Source organism: Mesitornis unicolor, unplaced genomic scaffold (assembly GCF_000695765.1).
Source record: "Mesitornis unicolor isolate BGI_N332 unplaced genomic scaffold, ASM69576v1 scaffold7216, whole genome shotgun sequence".
NCBI lineage: Eukaryota > Metazoa > Chordata > Aves > Mesitornithiformes > Mesitornithidae > Mesitornis > Mesitornis unicolor.
In genome coordinates, this window is record NW_010191720.1 from 20,898 (window position 1) to 33,398 (window position 12,501).

General features: G+C 39.1%; 1 protein-coding gene across 1 annotated transcript in view; it reads right to left on the minus strand.

Annotated features, from left to right (window-relative positions):
- ARHGEF18 (Rho/Rac guanine nucleotide exchange factor (GEF) 18) overlaps positions 1-12,501 on the minus strand; it is a 43,126-nt gene that overhangs the window by 8,543 nt on the left and 22,082 nt on the right. Inside the window, exons 12-20 of the mRNA XM_010186838.1 lie at positions 11,040-11,103; positions 7,851-7,995; positions 6,912-7,024; positions 6,609-6,749; positions 5,840-6,090; positions 4,969-5,094; positions 3,634-3,751; positions 2,952-3,200; positions 2,361-2,437 (exon numbers count right to left, since the gene is read on the minus strand). Coding sequence (XP_010185140.1) covers positions 2,361-2,437; positions 2,952-3,200; positions 3,634-3,751; positions 4,969-5,094; positions 5,840-6,090; positions 6,609-6,749; positions 6,912-7,024; positions 7,851-7,995; positions 11,040-11,103 — 1,284 coding nt within the window. The remainder of the gene's footprint in view (positions 1-2,360; positions 2,438-2,951; positions 3,201-3,633; positions 3,752-4,968; positions 5,095-5,839; positions 6,091-6,608; positions 6,750-6,911; positions 7,025-7,850; positions 7,996-11,039; positions 11,104-12,501) is intronic.

A 12,501-nucleotide genomic window follows, 5' to 3' on the forward strand; every position in this document is an offset into this window, starting at 1 on the left:
CTCTTTATACAGGGTCACCATGAGCCATAACACTACAACTTAATTGCTGTAGCTTCTTCGTATGACACACCTGACAGTCATTTTTTACTTATCAACCATAAATCAAAACCTGGAATGCAGAATGTACATTTTAAAAACAAGAGGTCTTTGTACTTGGCTGAATATTAAAGCGTGTCTCAATTTCAACACCTGAGGATTCCCGTTGGGTCTCAGAAGTCAAGAACCAGGCTCAAAAAATTTGCTTAAAAAGAGGCAAAAACAGAATTTGAAAAAGAAAACAAAAACCTCAATGATACATGTGAAGTGAAAGAAGAGAACAAAAGGAAACATCAGAAGTTCTAATCTGGCAAGTTAGCTACAAAACTTGCACAAGGTGAGTGTTAGATTGGATATCAGGAAAAATTTATTTACTGAAAAAGTGGTAAAGCACTGAAAGGGGCTGCCCAGGGCAGTGGTGGAGTCACCATCCCTGAAGGGGTTCAAAAAACATGTGGATGTGGCTCTTCGGGACATGGTTTAGTGGACATAGTAGGGTTGGGTTGACGGTTGGACTTCATGATCTTAGAGGTCTTTTCCAACCTTAATGATTCTATGATTTAAAAGAAATAAAAACATAACACAGAGGTGTTACAGTGTGCCATCAGGCCTTGTGAATAATAAAATAAGGTGCCAGATAGTATATTGCATAGCTAAGGATTACCTGGATTAGCTGCCAATCTTTGCAACGAAAACAAATTTACAGGAGGGATATTAGTTACTAATAAGCTATGGTTCAGACAGCATAGGTCCAACATATGCAGCCTAGAAAGATCCTCCCCAGAGGAAAACAGCTCTTCGTCACTGCTGAATCTTAATCTAGAGTGATGATAAGAAAACTGAACTGTCCAGACATCAGGAACATTGGGTTTTGCCAACTCCTCTGAACAGCTGTACTGCAATTCAAGCCATGAACGGAGGTCACTGGAAAAACAGAATCACTGAGCACAGCCATTTGCTCCTCTTACTTGCTTGATTTATCTACAGAGAAGTGATATCTAAACTTCAAATGAACTGTGTACGTAAAAAGGTACAAAAAATTGATCAGTTTACAGCTGTATAGCATGTTACTGGTGGAAAAAACAACCCCCCCATGTAACAGAGATCAGCTTTTGGGGACTGTCATAAGCAACAGTATGGTGTGTGCTCACTGAAAAGTTACTATGGGACACATGAACCAGGGCATGACTTTGCAGTGGAGCAGCTTTACTGACTAAGACTATGTACGCGTGCTCTTATTTCTTGGGAATAATGCTTTAGTCTTGAAGTAGGCTACTCAACACAATGGCAGCTGAGACACTGTACATTAACAGTATGTTTTCCCCCTCTATGAACTTGCTCTTCTGCTCATAGCTCAGATGTATTTTGGAAAACAGAGCAGAATTAATCTATCAGAGTCAATGCCATAAAATGAATTATTGTGAAAGGTTCACCGAATGCTGCTCAAGAGGAAACAACTTCCAGCCCTTGTGATCTGTACAAGTATCCCCATTCTGCGCATTAGAAGACAGTTGATTTGAAAAGCAGTTGCTTTTACAGGTCTGAGGTCACCAAAATAGCTTTTGCCATTAGAATTCAGCTCTAATGTTAATGTCTTGAAAAAATATATCCAAGAAAACAATCACATAAAATAGATTCTCTGTTACTGGTTCTATTACAGCAATAATTGAACTAGATCAGGACAAACTGTACACAATTAACTGCTCTGAGGATACCTGTGGAAATGCCCTAGAAAAGCAAGTGAATCTGCCGAGTGTTCTAGAGTGCTGCAGTAATTACAAATGCATTTAGTGCTTATTACAGTTACTTCAGGAAAGTTCTCTGTCCTCAGTAAATCTGAGGCTTCAATGACCCTGGTTACCACATCTGTACCCGAAATGGAAGATTCTTTCCCTGCACATTGACAAACAGAAGCAGACCTTACTCGCAAGTGCCTTTCAAAGCACAGTTCTAGCATATAGACATATATGCATTCTAACGTATGACTTAGATAAAACAACATTCTAAGAAAGTTCAGTGCAAGGGAACGTCACAGCACAAGAAAGGGAAAAGCAGTGAACCTCAAAACACACTCAGGGCATCAGAAAACCACAGGAGATGCGGCAGCTAGAACCGGCTGATGCAAGAGAACACCATTTTGGACCAAGAGACAGCGGGAGGGATTCAACAAGTACCAGAACTGCTTCAGAAAGTGATTAACTTAATTTTCTTTCTGAACCTACAATAACAAGTATGTAACAACTCTAACTGTATTTCTTCTGTAGTTCCCGTCACTTTCATAAATACTCTAAGTGAATGTATTAAATAAGGAGAACAATACCTACCACTGATGCAAATGTATATTTTTGGTCCTTTTCTTGTAAGAGCAACAGTACGTCAGTTAACAGGACTGCCAGGATATCTACAGTAACAACAGAGGGAAAAAAAGGGAAAAAAAAAAAAGAAAAGATTTTAAAGCAGAAAGACTGAGCAACGAAGTTGTTAAAATATTCACTGATGGACACTGTATTTATTTTCTGGCTAACAGATATTACACAGAATGATGGTGTCGTGGGGTTGACACAACACAATTTTTCAAAGTGTGAACTGGAGCTCGCACAAGATAATGCCTTTCCACAGGAGATGAAGTCAGTGTGACTCAAAGCTTTGTCATCTGTCTAAAGACCTCCCTCTTGAATTGGAAAACAGATCAGACAGGTAATAAGCAAACAGCATAAGGAACTTATCATGCACCATTAGAGAGATGCTTATTGGAGAAACCAAGAATAGAACAAGTGCTATTTCCTCCAATATCCTATTAAACAAGTAGGTTACTGTCATCTTATCTTATACTCAATTGATCAGTAATACAGATACTAAAAAAATTAAAAACCCCTTGTTTCCTAGTTGTACTTTTCCCCCTCCCAGCCCTCTACCTTTGAGTCGCCCTGATGCAGCTTTCCAGTACAGCATCCCATCCAGTAAAAGGCGCCTCTGTCCCATGTCATCTTTCCGGAAGAAAAGCCCATTCTTGAATTTCCCAGATGATTTTAGCTCCATTTTATGCATGATCTCCTTAAGGCGTTGCCCCTTCTCACACTCGTTTACCATGGCATCTACATGAGTGATTGTGTCCTTAATTAAAACAAGCGCCTGGGTCAGGTCTTCATAATCTCTAGTTCCAGCTAAGAGAAAAGAGTAGCAGTCAGTCACGTTTTCAGCTCTGGAATGCAAGATATGAGTCACTCAAACATATTTTAACATGAAGGCTCCATACTGAACATCTAACAGTATTTCCTAAGAGCTTAAGTTTAAAACCAAAATAATATAAAATAAAATATCTTAAAGCTCTAAATCTCTAATGAACTGACAGGCTTAGCTACTATTAAGCATATGATGCATATTTGAAAACTGAACACTGCTCTTGACCCTCTGATGAGGTCAGACTGATCTGGATCTGCACCTAGAACAGCATCTTCAGCTAACAAAGAAGTGAGAAAGCAGGTGTGAGGCAGTACCAGTCTGTATCTCCTTGTCTGAGGAAAACAACATGCAGAACACAGGAGAAAAAGGATCAGCAGACAACTGTGAGGTGTCTAGGAAGGATTAAACACCTACCTTCTGTGTTCTGAATAATGCGTTCCACCAAGACTGGATATTTGGTGATGCGCTGCGTAACCAGAAGGATGCACTCCTGAACACCAAGTCTCCTCACAATGGAACAATTGCCAATTTTCTAGAAAACAAGAAACAACCCATCATATCTATTGCATATACTGCTCCCCAGCTCCTTCACCTCTCCATTCACACATCTTCTGTTTCAAAACATTTTGGTGCAATCGGGCATAGTACCACAAAATCAGCGGCACACTTTTACTAAAACAAAACTCCCAATAACATTTTAAAAATGGCTTTTTTAAACTGGAAAATATTTTAGGCATTATTTTCAACTACTGCTAATTAAATCCAGATCCAAGCCGAGGAAGTTCCAAATCTAAAATGTTTAACTGTCTATAGGCTAACTGATTGCCTCTTATAATAGAATCAATCGTTACATACACAGAAAAGTATTTTTAAAACCAGACCCAACCACCTAACAGCCAAATTAAGTCAATAATGAATAAACTAAGTGTTTATTTTACCACTGCATGTTCAACAGAAAGAGAAGGCTGTAAAGCACCAGAATCCCACTGGTTGGTCTGGCTGCAGGTACAGAACAACCTTGGCAGCAAAACATATTACCAAGATCTTTCTTTACAAGGACTGAGGCTATATACCCTTAACCTTGCTCTGGTCACTTATTTAGTTCCCTGAAAGTACAGGGTTCTCTCTTTTAAAGACACCTAGTTAAGAAAAGCTGTAAGTATAGAGCCATGTTGGAAAGTTCACACAGTATCGCTTACCAATGACTGGAAAATGAGAATACTTAGGGCTGTGCAAGGCCACCTGAGATTCGGGTTACAGGCTTCCACTTCAGCTGCATTTCTTCAGCCCTTCCTATTAATTGCACATTACAGTGTACAGCAGGTACATAAACCAACCTGGAGCCAACCTTCTGGTTCTGGAAAGATTATGTAGTGGGCAAGACTAGGCTAAAGAGTAGCTACTTTTTCTACAGTAGTTCACCAACAGCATTTATCATTGATTTAGTGTATTATCAAGTCAGCTTACAAAGACGGTGACACAGCAGGGCAGTCAGTGATGGAGCGCTGAATAAAACAAATACCCTATTCCCCAGTCCTATGTGCTCTCAAAAGCCTGCCTCAAATTTAACACCTGCTAATTGAGACTTTGTGTTCAGACAGCTTAAAAAAATCTAAAATACAAGAAGCTAGCAACCCATGCCTCTAACCCTGCTCATTCAAATTTAAGAGATCTTCAAGCACAAAATAAATCCTAAAGCGGTGAAGTATATTTTGCAGTCAGAATAGGAGAGTCCTGGTCACTGCTTACCTTTATTAAGTTTTGGAACTTCTTATTGCTCTGGAGCAGGTCTTTATAGTGACTAACAGCTTCATTGTGTCCACAACAGAACACACCATATTTTTCTTTCATTCTCTCCCCATTTTCGCCTGAAAACTATTAGGAAATATAAGTATGGAAGACATGAATCATTAAGAGTATACTCACATTCACCACAAGACCCAGACGGAAGACTTTTTTTTATGGTAACCGATTTCTGTGATACTTCTTCAATATTTCAACTTCTTCTGTACCAGAAATGAGAGATTTATGCTGTGTGACATCTGAGAGTCTGGAATACCACAAGCTCTAACGTATTAAATTATGGTTGTTATAATAAGAATTTTTTAAAGAATTTCTGGGCCTTTGCACTTAAAGAAATTGAAGACTATAAAACGTGAGGGGTAAAAAATGGTCATGGTATATGAAGTAAATTGTACTTATTCCATACTGGAACGAGTTCTGAAGTTAAGAGAAACTGTAATCAGTTTAGAGGATCTTTACTGTATTTTTAAAAGGTCAGAACCAAGAAGCTCAGCATTAAATGCTGAGCATGCCATGTTTGGATGGACACCAGGTATATGTTACTTTACTTTGGAACAGACGAAAAATAGAACCAAACCATCTGCAGTTGCCTATCTCATGAATACAACATGTATGTACACTTGCCTACAGAACACTTAATGAACATTTCTTATTATTTGTGACCAGAAATGTTCCTGGGAGTCATGTTCACACACTACACTGGGAAGATAAACTTAAATCCAGTACTAAATCAATCTTTACATAACCTAATTCTAACCTCGTACTTAGCTTTAGATATTTGATTGTGTCAACAACAGTGGTAGAATTTAATTCACACCTGTTTTACCAAGATGTCTCCAACGTTCTGGATTATGTAATTCCGATCACTGCCTTCTTCCAAGGATTCCTTTCGTCGCTCCTTTAACTGGAGCAGAAATTGCCCGTGCATCTCCAGCAGCTCATCCACACAGGGGAAGAGCTTGTTGATGACTGCATTAGGGAACTGCAGCTCCTCTCTCATGGCTTTGGAGTAAACCTTCAGCATTATTTTCAGTGTCCTAACGTGGTGCATTTCTGTCTGCATTAGTTCTGGGCAAGAGGAAACAAAAAAATCACAAGTCACTGATACACTGTGCAGTGGCTTGGAAAATATAAAAGCGCAGGCTCCGAAAGCCACCATCTTTTGCACCACCTTCTTCTTCCCCACGATCTTCCCATCACTGATGTGAAGCTCCTACATTTGCCCTGTTAATCTCCCAAGCAAACAGTGACTGACTCTACTTATTCATTGACATTTCCCAGTTGAAGTTGAGCAATGGGAATAATTGCATAGCTAATTGCATTCTATAGTATATCCCTAATTGTACTGCTGGGCTTTGCTGCTGACACAGGCATACTGAAAACTATCGGTTGCTTAAAATTATTAATAGGAGGACTTACGCACACTGAGACAGGTAACAGGCTTGAAAATCTTCACTCAATTTTAATTTTCAAACACCACTCAAAGTGGGAGCCAATAAAAACAATTATTTCTGCTTTGTTTCAAAACAGTAGCACTACGTAGTAGAAAAAGTTGTAAGAATAATAAAAATAAGAAATCCTCTTACCATAAATGACATCTTGCCTTTTTTTAACATCTGCCCTTTGTCTTTTTGCATAAGATTGTTCCACTGCAACACTCCAAGACTCTGCCTCAAACTCATGAGCATCCGTTTCTGTTTCACTTCGGAGGGACACGGAATATGCATCTAGACCAAAAAGCACATTCAATCTCAATTATCATTAAATTGCTGTCCACCACATCCTTCATTATCACAATTAACAACAAGAAGAGTAAACACATCTCAGTGCTGCTTTAAGACCATGGAAGAAATAGCACACAAATCCTGAAAAGCACAGAAATTCCATACCTTCCAGAAAAATGGAGTCTGCTGTTGAAGGTGCAAGCGAGACAACATCATCTGAAGTCTGCTTGAATTTTATAAAGCCTGAATCCCCTTCATCCATGTCTCCTGAAATTAGTCTAAATGGCCAAAGAAATTAGACCAAAAGACCAAAACAGAACATTAACATTTTTTAATGTCTGCTTGATGAAAAGAAAAAAATCCAACTAATTTAACAAACATCTAAACTATAGTGCAATTAACTTAAGATAAATATATAAAAACTATCATTGCACTCCAACTTTAAACAGTCAAATCAATTTAGCCACTCCATCACTGATATATTACAGTTTTAATTAAAGCAGCATGAGCAAGTTTGTGACTTCTGGTATGACATTTAAAAAGACATCACCTGGTGACAAGCCACAGCCAGCTCAGAGTACAAAGGGCACTTTCACTGGGGAGGAAGCATAACTGTGGCACATAAAAAGTAAACAGCTACTTAAAACAGCAGATAGCTTGGAATTTGTCTACTATTTTAATCAAGGTATCCTGCAATTCAAAACACTGCTGTCTCCTATGCTAGTCAGAAATAGCACAACCTAGAATAACTGAACTTGCAGCAGATTACTGAATTTCAATAGGTCTGAGGACAAATACAGCCATGTAAACCAGAATCTAGACAGAGACATTCAAATACTGCCCTTGTTTATATGATATCTTTTCTGACATACCACAGAGGGACTAAAAGACAAGGTGATTTAAACCACAAAAAAATAGCTTGTTCTATGCTATGTAAATTGTTCAGGGAAATGAATTTCAGCATACAAAGCTCAATAAATCTCTTTTGAGCTTGAAAGCCAATGTGAGTTCTTGCTTTAGTTCTGTAACTGTTTTTCTTTTCACACTGGGGCTGGGGGGGGTGCAGCAGAAGCCAGTGAATTAGAAGAGAAGCGGTTTACTTACCCAAATTTATTCACGGCTCCAGCAGTATTCAACGAAGACTGAGAATTTCCTCTTTGGGCGATAGTCATACCGAGATTCCGTGACAGTACTGGGGTGCCATCTGGTCCCAGGAGGAGACCTCGGGGTTGCTCCTTCAAAGAAGCGGCTAAAGAGGCAAAAATTGAATTGGTACTCAGAAAATGAGGCGTACACTGCAGATCGCCTGCTCTCAGACCTCTCTCTGAATGCGGCCGGAGGACAGACAGAATCTTGGATGTCAAGAGCTCGCTGTCCAAAAAAACATTTTCATTCCATTTTCGTGAAAAGGAACCACAAAAAGAGAGCTCGGGATGAGCTGGAATCGCATTGCTTCTGCCGCTGCTTTTTGAATTTGTATTCCCCATGCTCGCTACCGGCTGCCCTCAGACTTGGCACAATAAAGTGGCCCCAGAGATGCAGTGTTTTTATACTACCTGTGATCCTTCTAGAAATGTAAAGCTGCCACTTAACTTACTGTATTGGCTAAATCAGCAGGTCTGAAGTGCAGGAAATTGGTCCCTACTGTGCCCATTTAGTGTGGAAATTGCAAAGTATCTTCTCCTTTAGTAAAACACCAGAGCCTACACACAATTATTCACACCCTACCGTATAAGGGCACAGAACATTTCATGGCAAACAAGAAAAATCTGAGACAGCATAAAAACCACAAGTTCTTTGCAATGCTTATTGCTACACAGTGATTTATATCTGCATGCACACACACTGAACGTAATAGATACCGGGGCTAAATTTAATTTTAATACTGCAGCTTTTTAATGCTTTTTAAATCTAGACAGTCTGTGAACTGGAAAGATATTTAAAACTTTAATCACTATTACACAATACATGGAAGCCTGTAATAGACTTATAAAAAATGGATACAATTATTTAGCACTAATGTCTGTAATGAATGATAATGAAAAAAGGAACTTCAAAGAAGTCAAAGATGAAGAATCAGCCAGAAAACCTTTAAAGTTATCACTGACAACGTCTGCAGCTGCCCTTTCTTCAAAGTGCTTTTAAGGACATGGGAGTGAAAGACACCTCATAGATCCTTGAACCCAGGACTCTGCCATGGCAAGGAAGCTCTGTCTTACACCCAGACCGAACTCCTCTCCCAGTACTGTACTGGGAGGCCGCTCAGGACCACGCTGCTCTAACAGTTCAGGAGGGTCTCCTGTTCCCAGCCAAGGTTTATGCATTGCCAATTTACAACTTTCCTTGTAAAAACACTGGTGTCTATCCATTCCCAAAGGCTCCCCTTCCTTATGCTGCACTCCTCCATGTGACTCCACTAACAAATCGCTTTCCCTTCACTTCTGCCTTGTTCAACTAAACACACTAAATCAAGGTATTCACATTCTTTCTCATGAAACAGGTTTGTCCACATCTCTTGATATCCCATCCTTTACATCTGCTTGTCTCTCATTTCAACTTCCTTGAAACAGTTGACTAGAATCACATTAGGGCTGTAGGGGAGGCTTCATCCATGACATTTAAGAGAAATTATATCACATCATCTTTTCCTGCTGGAAATACCCAATACCTGTTTGGGATTGAAATCTCCTGGCTACACACAGGGCACATTCTCAGTCTACAAAAAATCAGGTAAACTGAGTCCTCTTCCATCATCTCCAGGTGATGAACACCAAGCACACTGTCCCAAAAGAGGAGACTAAGTACATATTAGCAAGATTTGTAAAGGTGGATTTCTTAAACAAAGCCTTAATAATAAATGCCCTCCCACTTCCATTTGGGAAGTACTGAAATCACCAGCTATCAAGTTCCCTTTCTGTGCTCCACGAGCCAAGAACATAAGGTTCTGTTCCACAAGGGTAGGCCAATTTTAAAAATCTCCAGAAGCAAAACCTGGGGAGAGGGACTGGGGACACAAACACCACAGTTTGTACCTTTCTTAAAACATATTTCTCTTTTACACTGATACAATACCTTTGGCTTTTTTTTCTCCTGGGTGCTGCAGCCTGCGGCGTACACTGTGGGTAAAACCATACAATACCCACGCTCTCAGCTGTTCCTTTAACTTCTAGCTAGGGAAAATAAGCACTGGCTGCCTAGCAGAGTCACTATCAAAAAGCCATTTTCTGTGTTCAATTAGCACTGTCTGCACACTGCTGAGAGCCCGCATCGATCGTTGTTCACCTATCACACCAGACCAGACTGTGTACCACAGAGCTGTTCCAACGACAAGCCCTACAGTCAACTTTTCCTGTTTTCATTATTCCTTATTGTTTCCTATTTTAGCCTCTGCACTTTCCCCTAAATGCACAAAACCATTCTTGTAATGCAAACAGCCACTTTTCTTACAACGATTATCCCCTTTGTGCTACCTCTCTGTAAGGACTGTTTCATAAAGAAGTACACCTTGCAATGCAAGGCAAATGATACCCAACAAAAATATATGCAACACAGCCAGTAATACTCGGATATTGCTGTCAACTGTGTTTCTCACAGCCACCAAAGCAAGCAAATGGACCAAGTGCAAGGCAGAAAACAAACCTGCTGCAATCACAGTCAGTCACCTGAGAGCCAAGATGCCTGTTAATGCAGACCTCGTAACATCTACAAATTAAAATGCCATTTAAATCATACACCTCTGGCTGTGATGGTCTTTTCCAGCAGCAAAAGGCTGTATCAAAGCTGATGCTGCAACAGAGCTGCTCTTTATTCTTCTTCTTTTTTTTTAATCCAGATCCCTTTTCCCACTTTCTTTCAACAAAGATTTATGTCCAGACCATTAGTGCTAGCTTGTCTTAGAGATTTCTAGCAACCACTAGCTGCAGGCAAGTTTTAAATAGACAATTATGAAAATCTGATGTAAAACAAAGTTCACAGTTCTAGTCTTTTCAGAGGCCAGAGAATAGACAATCAATGAAAAACTAGCTTATTGATCCCTTTTCACCATGATATTTTGAGGTTACACAGCAAGAAGGTATAAAGAAAAATAAAAAGATAAAGAGATAAAAACACACAGGAGATTGCTAGGAGCCTCTAAGCCATTCCCAATAGAAAAAAAAATGAAGCCATCTTATTAAAAGAGACCTTTTCTATACTTCAATAACACACTGTGTATAGCCTTTAAAACATATTAAAGAAAAAAAATACAATCGAACAGATAAGCCTTGAGCCCAGAAATCATTCTTTAGTACAAACCTGGGGAAATGCACTGGGGCGAACTTTGTGGAGATCCAGAAGGTCTGTGCTGCAAATCTTTCTGCTACAGGAAAAAATACAATATTCTTACACATACAGACCAAACTTTCAGTCCAAAGTGAATCATATTTTTCCTATCATATATCATTAAATATAAGTGAGGCTGTATCCTGGAAGTAAAAAAGATTTGACACAGTGACAGTTCATTTTTTCACATTCCAGAATAATGACACATAGACATTAACACTTTGTATAAAAATCCCATCAAGTATATACCAGACTGAAATAGAACCAAAAATTAAGTTTCACCTGAATTAAAGCTATGATCATAAATAATTTATTAAACCAAAGCAAATCCTTTACACAGACAGTCTTCACCTACACTTTGTTGCCATTTATGTACAGCAATACTAACTAAACTAACCCAGCCAGTTTCAACCAAAATTTAGACTGTCCATTTAAAATTGCACCTTTGGTAACCTGCACAACTTTCTCTTTCCTACAGAACTAGGATATTACAATTGAGATACAATTTATCCAAGATGCAAAGAAATGAAATAAGTAACGCAGTCTGTAACAAATGGCTTTTTGGGAGTTTCACTTCACTTTGAGGATCTAATTTCTGATTTCATTCCCCATAGCATTTTGTGTTACCACTCTCTCTTTGCTTTCTCCAGGAGTGGTTTGCAAGGGTTGACTCAACCACGAAAATTTGGGAGAGGGTAAAGACTAGAAATGAAAGCACCAGAGCAAGTGAATTTTTCAGTTTAAAAGGAAAATGCACAATGCCTTGAGAAATTTAAGAGTATGTATCAAAAACCCCACAAGAACATTTCTGCCCTCAAAAGCGTTACACTCTAAATCACCGATGGCTGAAAGCATTTCCTCTAACCTCTCATTGCCCAGGTTTGAGCTGTTCTGCTCTCTCTTTCCCCCCTCATGGTACTCCCAAGTCTGCTATCAGTCTCTAAAATTATCAACGTCTAAAACAAACTAAAACTCCCTCAAGTATAATTAGTTAAGAGGAGGAGGAAATTATTTCCAAAACCAATACCAGAATAAAAAAAGACAGATAGACAGCTATCTGCAACCAACCTGTGACCTCATGTGCAATCACAGGCACCACGGTGACAGAGATAAAAAGTGAACAGCTTAGCAAGATATAAAGTTCATTACAGTTCAAAAATGAAATCACTTATTCTGCATTGCTCAGCTTATAAAAAATACACAACCATCATAACCAAATTCCTCTCCACCCCTGACACTCTTCCATGAGCTTTGAGATGGCACAAGCTATTAAAATATCATGGCATAAAATTCAGAGGTACCATATAATTCAATTACATCCTCCCAAAAAGTGATGGGTTTGAGCATTCTTGTAAGGGTTCGCCACAGCTCCGACAGACACGAGCAATGATAAGTAATTTCCAGTACAACAATAAAATGTTTCACTTTATTTTCC